The sequence below is a fragment of the Eublepharis macularius genome, chromosome 5 (assembly GCF_028583425.1).
Source record: "Eublepharis macularius isolate TG4126 chromosome 5, MPM_Emac_v1.0, whole genome shotgun sequence".
In the NCBI taxonomy this organism is placed as follows: domain Eukaryota; kingdom Metazoa; phylum Chordata; class Lepidosauria; order Squamata; family Eublepharidae; genus Eublepharis; species Eublepharis macularius.
This window is the reverse complement of record NC_072794.1, coordinates 115,832,849-115,848,502: the sequence shown is the minus strand read 5'-3', so window position 1 is coordinate 115,848,502 and position 15,654 is coordinate 115,832,849. Positions and strand designations below refer to the sequence as shown.

The 15,654-nt window shown below is 41.7% G+C and overlaps 1 protein-coding gene across 5 annotated transcripts in view; it reads right to left on the bottom strand.

Moving 5' to 3' along the window:
* The window catches only part of SRGAP2 (SLIT-ROBO Rho GTPase activating protein 2), a 305,908-nt gene that overhangs the window by 13,429 nt on the left and 276,825 nt on the right, over positions 1-15,654 (bottom strand). For 4 of the 5 annotated variants that reach the window (XM_054979474.1, XM_054979475.1, XM_054979476.1 and 1 more), the window contains exons 18-22: positions 12,332-12,556; positions 6,349-6,428; positions 2,829-3,009; positions 2,323-2,469; positions 1,137-1,464 (exon numbers count right to left, since the gene is read on the bottom strand). In XM_054979474.1, coding sequence (XP_054835449.1) covers positions 1,137-1,464; positions 2,323-2,469; positions 2,829-3,009; positions 6,349-6,428; positions 12,332-12,556 — 961 coding nt within the window. The remainder of the gene's footprint in view (positions 1-1,136; positions 1,465-2,322; positions 2,470-2,828; positions 3,010-6,348; positions 6,429-12,331; positions 12,557-15,654) is intronic. The other variant, XM_054979478.1, reaches the window with a different exon arrangement.

The following is a 15,654-nucleotide window of genomic DNA, read 5'->3' as shown; positions in this document are numbered from 1 at the left end:
CTGAATCCCAACCCAAAGGCCTGGAGGGCACGCAGGAGATGCAAGAAGTTAAAGGCAGGACTTCAGTGACAATCAGCACAGGAAAATGGCTAAAACTCTATTTTTCAGTGCATGTGAAATCTACTTGTTGTGATTAACTGGGAACATAACTCAGGTACTAGTATGCTGCCAAGTTTGGAAGTAAGAAAAATGTTCTTTTAGATCTCTCTTTGAGTAATCTGTTTTGTCCCACATGGACATTTAAAGCACAGAAACAGTCAAACTTCGCTAAAAATTTAAGGGAAGCACATGTTGCATAATTTAATCATGTACTCCAGATTCTCAATAAAATGCATGTCAGTATTGGGACTGGGATACAGGACACGGGTCCTTTCAAACTTCTTTAGTGCATGGAAACTGGACCCAAACTGGAAAATCTTAGGAGTGGTTTTATGTTCCTTGGGTAAAGGAAATATGCAGTTGCTTCCCATGCTATCCAGCCTGCCAGTTAAGATCTGCCTCACAAACCCTGCTCACAGTGTCCCCACCTTCAGAGGTGAAGCTAGTGGTGACTAGAGACAGGGCATTTTCTGTAGCACCTCTCCTCTAGAATGCCCTCCCCCCTTGATGTTCACCTGGCACCTACATTACTTTCTTTTAGGCTCCAGGCCAAAACACATCTTTTTACTGAGGCTTCTACTTCGGGTTATTATCAACTTTTTTTAAATAAAGAATTTTATTTAAAAGGAAAGAAAGTATAGTAAAGTAAGTGCACACTAAAAAGATTATACAGATTCTAGATTAGACATTAAGTTGAGACTTATACAATCTTATACAAACAATAAGTATGTAAACAATACATCTGTAATAGTTTTGGGAGTTATACAAACAATACTTTGATCTAATAAAAAAGCTTTTTAATGGTCTGCTCTATTTTATGGACAGTTTTTATGCTGCTTATTGGCTTGTTTTAATGGCTTGTTTTTATACTATGTTTTAATTTAATTTGTGCCAAAATTTAAAAAATGTTGATAATATTTTTCTAGTATTTGAATATTAAGTGAATGTCCAGGCTACACTTAACCATGATATTCAGAGAGAGAAGTGAGGGATATTTATCTGCCTCTATGAAAGGCTAGCCTAGAATCTTTCCTTACCTGTGCAATAACTTCAGGGTCCATGGGTCGGTGATTGTTAAAGCTCTTTGACCTTCCTGCAGTCACATTTTTCCGGATATGGGGGCTGTCTATCCTGTTCTTCAGAGAAGCATGCCGGTTGAGGGAATTGAGGCTGCCATGGCCACTGATAGAGCATGTGTCTGGCACCTCCTTTGGAAGACTTTGGCTCATAATGGGTTGTGAGGAAGGGCGAGAACTAGCCACAGCTCCTGGTGGACCTGGCTCACTCAGCGGGGTAGGCAGTCCATGACTATCACTTTGACGGAAAGCTCTTCGTACGCTGCCTGACTCAGGTCTCTTTCTTTGCCTGTAATCATAAAAAACACAATACTTTTTTTTAGGGGGGAGAGGGTAAAAACAACATTACAACACAAACAATCCCAGAAAAGCAATGAAATGGTACTGAGGTCATCAAATAAACACTATAAAGTAAATTCACTCTACTTGTAATAACTAGGTTGATTTAACAGCAGGTTCTGGGCCTCTTCGTGATCACAATTACCCGCAAAAGTGTTTTACTTGGTTATGAAGCAAGCACTTGAAGAAAAATTATGCTCTTGACCTGGATTCAGAGTCACAACTAGCAGTATTCTCTGTATCTGCTGGAGCAAAAGATGACTTGAGATGCCTTTAAAATCTCAGCCAGATGAACCATTGGTCGGCCTAACACATCAAGATAGTTGTTCATGTCAAAATTGGTACCATGTGGTTGCAAATAATGAGCAAGGAATTCAATCATTTGAGGGGAGAGGGCTAGATGGGCATGATTTTGCAATTCTGAGAAAAACAACACTTCATAGGGCCTATACTTAAAATTGCGTAACATTGTAGTCTTATAAGGGGTAGCTGGTACTGGAGAAGATGCATAACAGAAAATAAGAGAATGGAAATGATGCAGACACATTCGCAAGAGTTCCTTTCCTTAGGAGTGATTGAAACCACAATGGAAACAATAAAAGATGGTGGATTCGCAAGTATTCAAGAAACAGCCTAAAATATACACTAACCAAATACACCATGAATTGCTTCAAGGTATAACTGAAGAACACACTAGCTGAATATGAGAATGATACTGCCCTTCCCATTATATATGAACAAATACATTTCTCTTTTCAACAGCAGACTGTTCTTTGTACAAAACAGAAAAGCAGACAGTTACTCTTACTTATTGATATTTGCAAGATAAATATCTGCAACATGGCTACCGCTTGGGCAGTTGGAACTAGTTCTGGCTGTCACTTTTTCTTCAGGTGGCTCAGAATTTACTTCCATTTCAGATTTTGGGCTTGATCTTTCTGATGTACCATCCTCCCTAGGAAAGAAGAAAGGTCATAACCTCAAGCCCTGTGTTCTAACTTCAACATATACCACTGTCATGGTGTCTTCACATTTCAAGAAACAATTTACAATATTCACATTACAATACCCAACTTTAAGGTATCACTCAAAGGTCATGTGGTGTGCTGGGATGCATAACACAGCCAAAGTGCAAATTCTTCTCGATAAAGGTGCTGTAAATCAGGGGAATGTTATTAAGTTCAGTCAGAAGTCTGACCACATTCAGCAAGAAAGATTTACAAATCTAAAGGATGACTTCTTCTGCAAAAGTAATGTTATACTGAACCCTAGTTCTCCCAAGCACTGTGCCCCAACAGTCTGAAGGTAACATACGTGTCTTGAACAACGATGTACTGATGGGGTATTAGACCATCAATTCCATTATGACGTCCCTCCCACCAGTCGTCAGAGGCGCGGTGATAGAGCAAGAGAGAAGCTCCCTTTTTAAAGGACAGCTCACGAGCTGTTCGGCCACTGTAGTCAAATTTGGCTATTGCTTCGATGGGTTCACATTCTACAAGAAAGCAAAAGACATTTTAAAAAATGAAATCTCATGTTTATAAAAGACTTCTAAAGTTTAATCTAGTGGTCTCAATAAAAGATAATGGATTCATGTACATTGTCTGTGGAGATGATGGAAGACAAATGCAACTTATAGCACAGACCAGACTGGTCACAAACATGTTACCGATACTTCCACTTATTTAGTGCAACTAGCACAATATATTCACAGCTGTTTAACTATTTAGTCTGGGTTCACCACAGGAGTAATGCATTCTGTAAATTCAGGCAGTGTTTCCAGGAAGACTAACCCAACATTAAGTGAAGAATTATTCAGATTGAGGAGCCAGGATAGAGACAGCTGTTATTGAGGGCCAGGTGGGACTCTATTGGTTCCTCAGGTCACTTGACCTAAAAGCTAGAGCACTCCCTCTGGCCATCTATAACTGTGACGGTAAAGAGCAGCAGAGCTCATGCCTTTCACTCCCTCTGTCTGTAACTTGCCTGGGATCTACTGATTGATTTTGTGGGTGAAAATCCTTGATGTTTAACACAGCTAAAACCATCAACGTTGATAAATGGTAACCAGCTTATTTACAGCTAAGGGTGTTATGTGGTCAATGGACATCTTTCTCTCACTCTTCTATAGGATAACAGAATCAGGAATATAGATAGAGGCTTGGAGCCACAAGAGTTTTCACAGATGGAAGGACTTCAGCTCACTAAGCAAGAATTTCTCAGCTTCCCCCTCCCACTGCACCAAGGAATGGGCAGTCTGGACTGCAGCAGGAGGGGGAGGCAAGGAAGTCACACTGCAACAGGCAGAAATCCTCTCTCTCCCTGAATAACTATGCTGTTCATCTGTGGTCCAAGGTCCTCTTTGGGGAATGGGATTAGATGCAGTTTCCTGTGAAGAATATAAATGCTGTTATATTAAATGTGGAGAATTGCCCTACTACACATTACTTATTTCACTTGGTGAAAGTTATTGCAGTTAAGTAATTTACAGTGCAATCCCATGCAGTGCAATCTAAGCCCACTGAAATCAATGGTGCAACTCTACATAGGATTGTGCTTTTAGAGTAGGAGTGTATTATCTCGTGAGGCATAAAGCATACTGTAATATACATAAACTCAGACCATCAAGACAGATGGAAAAAGAAAACATGAATAGTAAAATAAGCAGTTACGAATAGCAAGCTCTTGCGTATGTGGTTAAATAATAATTCTGGGCTGAGAATGTATCTGATGAACATTTCATTTGCTTACAAATTTCTACATGTCCTTCCAATATCAACCCTGAGCCCAGTTCTTTCCTCTCTTCCTGTTTTTGATGGTAAATTTTGTTCAGCTTTGAGGAACATGCTCATCAGAATATATATATTTGTGTTGATTTCACTCAGCTTGAAAGACTCTTCATTGTGCAGTAAGCCACCACAGAAGAGTCTTACAAGAGGAAACTGACAGCCATTTAAAATTAACTTTCAAGAAAAGTGTAGGTTCAAGAAGGAAGTCCTTTCTTGGGCATGATCAATGGCATTCTGGCCATCATCTCTCAGGAAGTATAAATCAAATTTGGAGCAAGCAAAGCCAATCAAGATTAACCCACAAGGCTGCAAAGCACAGATTGGCCCAAGGCCAAGCAAGCACATCTGCTGGACTGAAACTTCAGCAATGGATTTTCCAGTGACAAAAAACCAAAGATTTCTCTAAGCCAAACCTTTTAAAAGAGTCTGTAGTTGGAGAGTTTTATTTATCAGCTCACACCAGCCATCAAGAGGCTCACCATGGTGATAGATAATTCACTTGTGTTTCTAACTCAATTTTTCCCTTCAACTAAGACTCCTTGACTGTTTAGTTTATTATTCTAGTTCCTTCTTTTACCCTGATTCATTTGGTTTCTGGCTCCAATTAATATATTTCTTCTTTAAAAAAAAAACAACCCCCCCCCTCCTTTCTGTGTTTAATTACAAACAAGGGAACGGTATATTTCATTAGCAATTTTTTATTATGCCAAAATCAGCAGGATTATCAGGTTTCTTAACTTCCAGCATTTCTTTTTGGACTTTGGCCTTTAGCTAAGCAAGGGACATAGGATATCAGTGCTTGGAGGCTGCACTGCAAGGTTTGCACCCAGAGGCAGCTGGGGATAGAGATCAGAAGTAGCTACTAATCCAGCCCTCTGTATACAAAAGCAGCCATATAATTTTTGTCCATTAACGTTTTCAACAAACCAAAAAAGGTTTGTTATCATGTTAATTATTGCCCTATTGAGCTGACAGCACCTGGTGTAACAAGAGCAATAAAACAGTACAGTTGGGAGCAATGACCTTACAAACTGACTTGTTCAATTCTCTACCCTAAGATAAGACCCGTCAACATAATCAGTGTAAACCCTTTATTTATAATGACAGAGACCAAGTCATATTCTCCTAATGACCGAGGACTAGATACAAAGGCAGGAACTAAGTGCCCAGCCAGAAGGGTCTGCACAATGCATGAAAGGTATGTTGACAGCTCAATAAGTGACTCCAGTTTTTGACTCAGAAAATCTCTATCATGGTACCTTGAAGGGAATTCACTGGAATAATTTTTTAGAGACTAGTAAAATATGAGCACCAACATAGCAATTTGACTGTGCTAGTTAATACATATGATAAGGAGCTTATTACTATCTCATTCTGCAACTCATTCTGATTCATCCAATATGTTTGCATATAGTTTATCTATTACCTGATCATTTTGATTATGTATTATGCTGACATTCAAGAGTGTTTTGATATTGTGAAGGCCAATGGCCATATACAATAAAATGAATCTGATCTGATATAGTTTATCTTGCTATCAGAAGCTTCTATGTTGATCCAGCCATGGCTAGTTCTGAAGCAGATTAGTTCACAGCCCTATAAAATTCTGTAGACGATATTCAGAACCTTTTAGACCCATCTGAAATGTCAAGTGGAATGGGTCATATTGGCCAGCACACTTGGTATTAACAGAATTACTCCCAACAGCATATCGTGATCTTGATCCACTCCCTCTCCCGAGGAAGCAATGTCTGATGATAAAAGCATTATTGATCAAGTCAAGTCAGATTCCCAGTCAATGAAATCATTTTGATTGCCCAAGGCCATCAAATGTTTACTCGTGTACATTTGTATCGAGTCCTTCCCTAGGAGCACTGAGAAAGCAACTTTATTATATATACTTGAAACATACTGTAAATTCCCCATTCAGTAAATTCTGGGAGCAGCCATTGTTTTGAAGATGGCATTTTCCTGTCTCATTCTAACTGTGGCAGAAGTTGGAACTTCCTACCCAGGGCAGCTTTGAAGTATCAGGCAGGACTTACCATCATCACTCGTGTGGTGTTCAGTGGACAGATCCTGAGCTACATCTTCTGTGGAAGCTGTCTCCCCATGAGGGCTTTCGCTGTAAAAACAGAAGACAAAGAGGGAGTTTACAATGGAAGCATGTCTTTATTCCCTGCCCCCTTGATGCTACTTCTGTGCTGGAAAAAAGCCACAGAAGGACTACACATGAGGTTTTTGAAACGGATGGCAAGTAGAAGGAGAGGTGACAGAGGCACACCTTATTTTAGCATTCTGAAAGACATGGGAATAATCCATCTTCTGGTAAAACCTAGTGCCAGCAGCAGCGTGCTCTGTGTGTGTGCATTTTGAATGAAGATGCCTTGGGATTTAAGCTACTGCAGTGCAGAGAATGGGAGAACATAGTAGTGCCCGCTGGACCAGACCACTGGTCTATCTGGTCCAGCATCTTCTTTCACATACTGGCCAATCAGTTGCCCTGGAGGGCCAAACAAACAGAGCACAGAGGCCAACACCCTCCGCTGCTGCTGCCTCCCAGCACTATATTCAGTGTTTTGCTGCCTTTGTATATGGACAAAGATCCAGAGGAGTTAGCCGTGTTAGTCTGTAGTAGCAAAATCAAAAAGAGTCCAGTAGCACCTTTAAGACTAACCAATTTTATTGCAGCATAAGCTTTCGAGAATCAAGTTCTCTTTGTCAGATGCATGATACAAACTGGTCAAATACAGAAGAGGAGGGGGGAGAGGGGAGAGAAGGAGAGGAGGGACAAGATGCAATTAGGGGGGAGGCAACCCAAACATTCCTTTGCTAGTAAATGTAAACATCTCCTTTTGGTGTGTAGTCAGTTTGCCGTGTTAGTTTGCAGCAGTAAAAGCATCCAATTTCTATGTAGTATAAGCCCTCGATAACCACAGCTCTCCCTGCCAGATGCATCTGATAAAGAGAACTGTGGTCCCCGAAAGCCCACACCAGGCGTCACTGGTATTTATTCGTCCATTATGTAGTTGTACAGTGGTGTCCAGGAAGTGTACCTGTTGTGTAGAGTGGTCCAGGCTTAGGTTGATAGTAGGGTGAAAGTTATTGAAGTCCTGACGAATAAATACCACCTTATACCGGAAACCAACAGACCGATACTCATATCTACATGCCTCCAGCTACCACCCTAAACATACCACTCGGTCTATTGTCTACAGCCAAGCCTTACGTTACAACCGTATCTGCTCCAATGCTCTCGACCGAGACTCACACTTAAGAGATTTACAACAAGCATTTTTGAGACTACAGTACCCACCAAATGAAGTGAAGAAACAAATCAACAGGGCCAGACTAGTACCCAGAAACAGTCTGCTCCAGGACAAACCTAAAGGAACTAACAACAGAACACCACTGGTTGTCACCTATAGCTCCCAGCTCAAACCCATCCAACATATCATCAGTGAGCTACAACCTATCCTGGAAAATGATACCTCTCTCTCAGAAGCCCTGGGTGGAAGACCTTTCCTTGCCTACAGACAGCCCCCCAACCTTAAACGACTTCTCACACACAATCATGAATCGGCCAGCAGAGTCACCAGCACAGGTACCAGGCCCTGAAACAGACCCAGATGCCAGCTCTGCCCCTATATCTACCCAGGGAATACAATTACAGGACCCAATGGCATCAACTACACTGTCTTTGGCTCTTACAGCTGCTCATCCTCCAATCTGATATATGCCCTCATGTGCCAACTATGTCCTTCTGCTCTGTACATTGGACAAACCAGCCAACCTCTACGCAAAAGAATAAATGGACACAAATCTGACATTAGAAATGGAAACATCCAAAAACCAGTGGGAGAACACTTCAATCTGCCAGGACATTCCACCAAAGACTTAAAGGTCGCTGTGGTTCAACAGAAACCTTTCAAAAACAAAATCCAACGGGAGGCTGCTGAATTGGAATTCATATGCAAATTTGATGCTGTCAAGCTGGGACTGAATAGAGACTATGAATGGTTAACACATTATCACAGGTAACAGATTTCCTTTACAGCGGCATGGTCTGGGGGAGCCCAGTGACGCCTGGTGTGGGCTTTCGGGGACCACAGTTCTCTTTGTCAGATGCATCTGGCAGGGAGAGCTGTGGTTATCGAGGGCTTATACTACATAGAAATTGGATGCTTTTACTGCTGCAAACTAACATGGCAAACTGACTACACACCAAAAGGAGATGTTTACATTTACTAGCAAAGGAATGTTTGGGTTGCCTCCCCCCTAATTGCATCTTGTCCCTCCTCTCCTTCTCTCCCCTCTCCCCCCTCCTCTCCTGTATTTGACCAGTTTGTATCATGCATCTGACAAAGAGAACTTGATTCTCGAAAGCTTATGCCGCAATAAAATTGGTTAGTCTTAAAGGTGCTACTGGACTCTTTTTGATTTTGTATATGGAGACTCCCTTCAGTAACTATGGTGAGTAGCACCTGATGGACATCTTCTCTTCCCACTGGACTCTCAGAAGTTCCAAAAATATTAAATTTAGTTTATTATTTATCACTCAAGAGATTGAGCATCTCCTACCTATATTCCAATAAACATTCAGAGCACAATTTTAATTCCTCTTTTTAAATCTTCACCCCACTGCTCTCTTAATTAGGCCCCAATGGTGTTCAGGGCCACAGATGTCATTTGGTACAAGTTTTTAAGAGACTTTACTCTGGGCTTAAGCCAGACCTTTATGAGTACAATGCTTTGTGACCTGTTCCCCCCTCCCCCTGATGTATGATAATCATTATGGGAAATGGAAAGCCTGTCTCTCTTATACCTGGTCCATGAGCTTAAGAGTTTGCATTATTTGATGGGGGGAAGCTGAATGGGATATAGGAGGTACAGAGGCCTCCCATTCCCCATAAAGGGCATGGCATGCGGAGTGCCCAAGCATAAGCAATGCAAGAGGGATGGGAAGGGAACAGAGCTCTATTTTGTACTGGGGGAGGATCCTCTAGGTGTGAGCGGCGCATATGCAGAAAACTGGATTACATCATACATCTTCCTAGGCCAGGGGAAGGGAAAGAACAGCCTTCTCTTTTACCCTGATATAGAAGTGATATCTCACCATCATCCTACCAAAGCCTATTGTAGGCTGGTCCTTGATTCAGGCTAAACAAGTCCTTTGCTCTGTTCACTGCATTTTTTTTTGTATTAAGTACATTCAAAATGCTAGATTTCATGCTGACCTGATAGGAATTCATAGACATATCTAACAGAAATGTTTGCCTGTGAATGCATATCCAAGTTGAAAAAAAATCAGGATCTATGTATTGTCGAAGGCTTTCACGGCCGGAGAACGATGGTTGTTGGGGGTTTTCCGGGCTGTATTGCCGTGGTCTTGGCATTGTAGTTCCTGACGTTTCGCCAGCAGCTGTGGCTGGCATCTTCAGAGGTGTAGCACCAAAAGACAGAGATCTCTCAGTGTCACCCAAGAGATCACCCAGTGTCACCTGAGAGATCTCTGTCTTTTGGTGCTACACCTCTGAAGATGCCAGCCACAGCTGCTGGCGAAACGTCAGGAACTACAATGCCAAGACCACGGCAATACAGCCCGGAAAACCCCCAACAACCATCAAATCAGGATCTCTTTACAATTAGTCCATATAAACCTACAACTTTTTAGCAATCTTCAAAATCTATTATCTTTGCAGAAATCAGACGGTCATCCTGTACTTTGATGCAGAATAGATTCAAAGCTAACAGCTAAAGCTTCATAAAGACTGAGAGATCAGTTAGTGTTTTACATCAGTTGGGTAGCTGATCAGAGAAAGTGCATAGAATTAAAGTCTAAAGTCTAATAATGGTGTACATAGTGTGAAAAGTACAGACACATTTCATTTCCTACTAATACTCAGCCACTTAGATGGCGCAATGGGAAAGTTAACAGGCATAATTTAAGATGAGAAATCCTTCCTTAAAAACAACAACCATGAAGTAGTATAGCCACTAGGGGACCCTTGTGCCACAAGGGTTCAGAACTCTCCATGAAGTATTATTAAATGATATAATTATTACATATTGTCATGGATGATGACCACCAGCTAGCAAAAGCGGTGCTTTCTCTAGCTTAATTATTCTGCACATCCGAAAAACATTCTCCTCTCAAGAGACAGACATGGGTGAGTTCAGATACTCAAGTGAGCTTTTTCTACTAACACAGTGGTCCCCCTTCCCCAATTATCTTGTATTGGATAGTTGCAGTCATCATATTCACAGGGTGCAGGCAAACTCATTTGCAGAAGTTTTCCAAAATTTCCCCACTACAGTTTGTCCTACAGTCCCATGGACAAGATCAAGATGCACCTGGACATCTAAAACAAATGTGGAAAGTCAGTTCATTATGGAAAAAGACGGCTATGTGAATCCACCCATTGATGACAGAAATGGATGTAGCAAGAAGAAAAAAAGCAGAGTAACTGCAAACTGTAATGGCCTTTTCATATACATACTGAGGATGATTGCCATTTATCTTGCTTAAAATTACTGGCAAGTTGTTCAAGACACTCTGTGGGATACAGATCAGAAGCCTTTTCTGAAGTTCTTCCCACTTCCCTGCTCCCTCTGGGCATGGATGCATACATACTACAGGCTACTATGCTCCTCCTCTACTCTTCTTACTGTGGCAACAAGTGAACACTTAAATGAAAAGATTCTTCAGGTTATTTGAATCAGTGACCTCCTAGGATATTAAGGTCTCTTGAACGAGATCTTACTACCACCACTTCTATGTCCACTCCCTTGCCATTTTCGTGCTGGCAATCACACTGATTGCATCCTTTTCATCACAAGTACCTTCAGTGAGGCTTCTCCAGTATAAACAGGTTCAGGAATGAAACTTGAAAGTCTGGTAGTGGAACCAAACTGCTTCTGAAACAGCTTTCCAGAAGAATTTTGCATCCAAAGCTAGGCAAACGCCAAAATATTGCTTTCAACTGTTCACAGATTACAGTCCCATAATTTTAGAAGCATCCTTAAAATGCAAACTGCTCCATTTCACAGTCCCATTTCCAACTGAGAATTCTACTGTCTGATATTCTGCAAGATTTAACCAAAGGCACTAATAGAAGCCTATTATTACAGTATTGTGACCATTGTGTAATGGACTTTTGTGAGGAAATAGAGGGAAGGGGCAAAGAAGAGATCATTTCAGCAAATAAAACAGCTTCATTTTTTTGCAAATGCAAATACAAGAAAATTATTTGCGGCAAGGGATTCAGTGCCTATGTGGAGCACAACATTGAGGAGGAAAGGCAAAAGGAGTATTTTCATGATCTGTCCGCTGATGTTACCTATTAATGCACCCTTCACTTTCAAGTACACAATGGATAAAAGCCACTGGCTCCCTTCCCCTGCTGCAACAGACCCTCCCCAATGATGATGGGAGCTGCTCCAGCTGAATTGTTTCCAGATGTCGATTTCAGGCTGAATGCACAGCCAAGGCCTCCTGTGTGCCAGGCTAGAGAGAAAGGAAGGTTTTAAGTTTTCCAGCTTGCTGCTGCTGCTGCCCTGAAAACCAATAGAGCTACAGCTTTCTAGGTTCAACTGCAATCAACCTTGTCTCAGCAGTAAAGTCGCTCAGGACATGCAGAAAAATGAGAAGAATGTCAGTGATGAATTCAGGCAATGTGTCCGCTAAGCAGCTTTCACAAGCAGATTAAGGCAATTACCATAACATCCTTATAGACAGTTCCACAGACTGGTTGAGCTGTATTAGTTTCTTTCAGCATAACAAAGCACAGTTGTACCAGCTACTTTTTGAATACTCAGGGTCTGTATGTTTAGGATGGGAAAATCTGTGATACTCCAGAAGAAACTACAGCTGTTTAGCACTGGCACAATACATGTCTACAAAACAGGACAACTTCCAGAGCCAGCTTCTGAAACTGGAAAGTGATACTATTGCTGAAACATGCTGTTAACTAATCAGTCTAGCCCTATCTCTATCCCCACTTGTCACTTATGTGCTTCCTACCGTACCAGTAATCCTCAGTGCTTCCGCCCCTGGTGTACACAGGGCCTTCCAGCTCCCTTGGTCCTGGGAAGACATTTTCATGCTGGATGATTATAGCTTTGATCAGCTCATTGACATGAGCTTGGCAGGAGACCTGATCATGGCCTTCAGGCACTGACATCAGTGTGGGTCCAAAGCAGATGGCTAAGTTGTAGGGATCCATCATGTTCTCTTCACTGAACTGTGATAAACTGAGGAAGACAGAGAAGGGCGATGATGAAAATGAACAAACAATACCAATGACGTCCAATGGACAGCATATTGCAAAAATGAAAAGGGAGATAAGTGCTGCCTTGTCAGCTTTTAAAACATGCTCTAATGTGGCAAGAGTATCTTGGGGCAACTTAGCAAAAATGTTTGCTGCCAGTCCAAACCTCTGAAAATGTTTACTGGAGGAAATGGGAGCTTTTCTGGATGCAGAATCTTGGATCAAATTTAGTTGAGCTTACATGGATGGTCTTTCTCAGACATATGTGCACAGAATGCATATTCAGAGCATTTTCCTGCTGGTTAACACATTCTTTTCTTTAATAAACAGCCAGCGCTTTTTCTATTTTCTGAACATCCCTTCAATTAACACATAGGACATTTGTTAAAGGGGGAGGGAGGAAAAGAGTGTCACCATCTCATTCCCTTTTATGGATGTTTATTCCCCATGCAGATTGAATGTTTCTGCTGGATATTCATTTCTTGGCATTTTGTTTCCTGCACCCTGCTTGGATAGCAGCTGCAGCAGCAAACACCTTGCACTCAGCCAAGAAACAAATAAATGTGTGACTGAACCATGGTGCCCCACAGTTCACAGCACAAGACTTGCAAAGAACCTGGCAACCAAAACACCCCTCTGACTTTTTCCATTTGCACTCCTTTCTCACAGCCAAAACTTGTCTCCCTTTCGGTTGCCTAAGAATTGCTGAAAATGCTAAAACCCCCTGCCAACATTCAGCGTGCAATGCCAGACACCAGCATTGTGAGCATTAGTCAGTGTGACACAGTGAAAACATTTGAAGTTCAACGAGGCTTAGAGGGACAGCTCTGCTTTGAAAAGGTTGGGAGCCATCACAAGATAATCTGCCTTATGACTGTTGTTTAGAAAAGCTCTGGCTTCAGCTGTCAAGAGCACGACTCAAAGCAAACTTTTAAAATATGCAGCAGACTGGCCCTGCTATCTCATACATTTGAGAAAGCTGACTCAGGTATTATACAGTTGTACCAAGTTCAGACAGTAAGGTCAAGGAGAGGCTTTTGGGCCACGGTTCTGTTGCCCTCTTTCCAGAATGTCTCATTAGCATTTAAGCTTCAGTTGCAAGCCCTACAAGATAGTTTCATTTGGTGGGCTAACTTTCAATTGCCGGAAATCAGCTTAACTGGGAAAAGTTCTTTGTATAAGGATGATTAATTGGATATTTGATCATTTGCTTTATAGTGTAACTTCCCCCCAAATCTTAAGGATGGATCAGGCTAGTATTCCAGTAATTTAATTAACAGGAGAAATGAACTAGCAGCTATCCTTCAGTATCTTGCATTCCTACACAGAACCAATCTCTAAGGCAACACCTTAGTGGTTTTAAACATATAAATTGCTTCTGCTGAAAAACAACAAAATCAGTGCTTTCAAATTAAAGGATATTCCTGAATAGGTAGCTGATTTAACAGGATCTCCACTGAAAACCAAATAGCAGGGCTCCTGCCGGTTTTTACAAACAGAATGCTACCTGAGTCCATGGGCACACCTACGAGTATGGCTTTGTAGTTATATATTTCCAGAAGTATAATGCGAGACACAAAAATTTGCACGTCTACTACACTGCTTCACCAAATACAAGATGACAACCCATTTCCTGCAGTGAAAATACAAGTGATATAGACAAGATCAAGCAGGAACTTGAATATATGCCTCTTAAACAAAATGAGTTCTGAACACAAGTGGACACGGATTCAATAACAAATGTAACTTGAATGACAGAGCCTCAAATTAAAAAAAATCCCTTTGTCATGTATCTGATGATCATCCATATCTGGAAGGCTCGATTTCTAGAAAGAACAGTAGAATGAATGGATACTAATGCCAGTATATGCTGCTCACTGGCCATTACTGAGATGGCTGAACAAAGGATGATGTAATGCTGCACTCTCACTAAACTTTTCTGTAATCATGGGACATTTCCAAGTATTGTTCCATGTCTTTAGGCCTAGGGAAAAACTACCGGCCTGCTCATGAACTCGGTAAGTATGAATGTAGCACCAAAAGCACACCACACAGACACATGATGAATAGACTGCATTCTGATGTAATTCGTTGCGGATCCATACCATGCATACCAAAATGACAACAGTTGCATTTGGATGCACTTATTTTTGCACTGTATGATCACAGCAGTTAAACACAGCTGAGTAGATACTAGAATAATCGTATCATGAAAAGATCTCTTAGACATTTATCTTGGAATTATCTTGCATCTGCATAGCCAACGCTCAGAAGCAGCTATGGATACAGATTTGAATATTTTAAAAAAAATATGTGGACTTGGGTCAAGATTAATACATTTGTAAGGTGCTTTCAAGTGATCACATACATTATAGCAACAAACCTTGCACATTTGCTGTAAAAGTAACCCCAGGATATTCTCCATATTGCACATGAGGATGGCATTGAGGCCAAGAGAGAATGGCTTGGCTACGGCTATCTAGAGATTTCATGTTGGGATGAAATTTGAACCAAGGTCTTTGTGGACCTTCATAAGTGAGATGGGATTGTGGGAATTTTTGTGACAAGTGTTTGAAAATGCAGTTGTAGACATCCAGTGTAATGCTGTGGATCTGAAGTTGGAGCCACTCAGGAAATAATAGCTGTGATTTGTACCAATTTCACGCTTAATGAAGATTCCCCCTCATAAGAACCCATCACGCTGTTCCTTAAGAGTCCCTACCCCCAGAAATAGCATTATAAGCTACTGTGAATGCCCGCACCGCCCGCAGTGTCGGGTCTGTCTTCCGCCACTGTTGTCCAGCTGGGGGCGCTCCCCTGGCCTCAGATATGGGTAGGGGAGGGGGTTTACAGCTCCTCTTCCTACTCTGCTGTGCTCTGACCTTCCTGTACTCTCTCTGCTTCTTCCTGTGTCAGACCAGCCGTCTCCTCCGAGGCATCGCTGGGAGCGCCCCTTTTATTCCCCTTCCTCCACCAACCCCATCAATCGCCAATTCCTGAACCACCCTGATCCTTGGCCTTGCCCCTGCGCAGGTGGAGCCTCTGGCCGCTGGTCCTTGTACTGGCTCTTTCCCCCCTCTG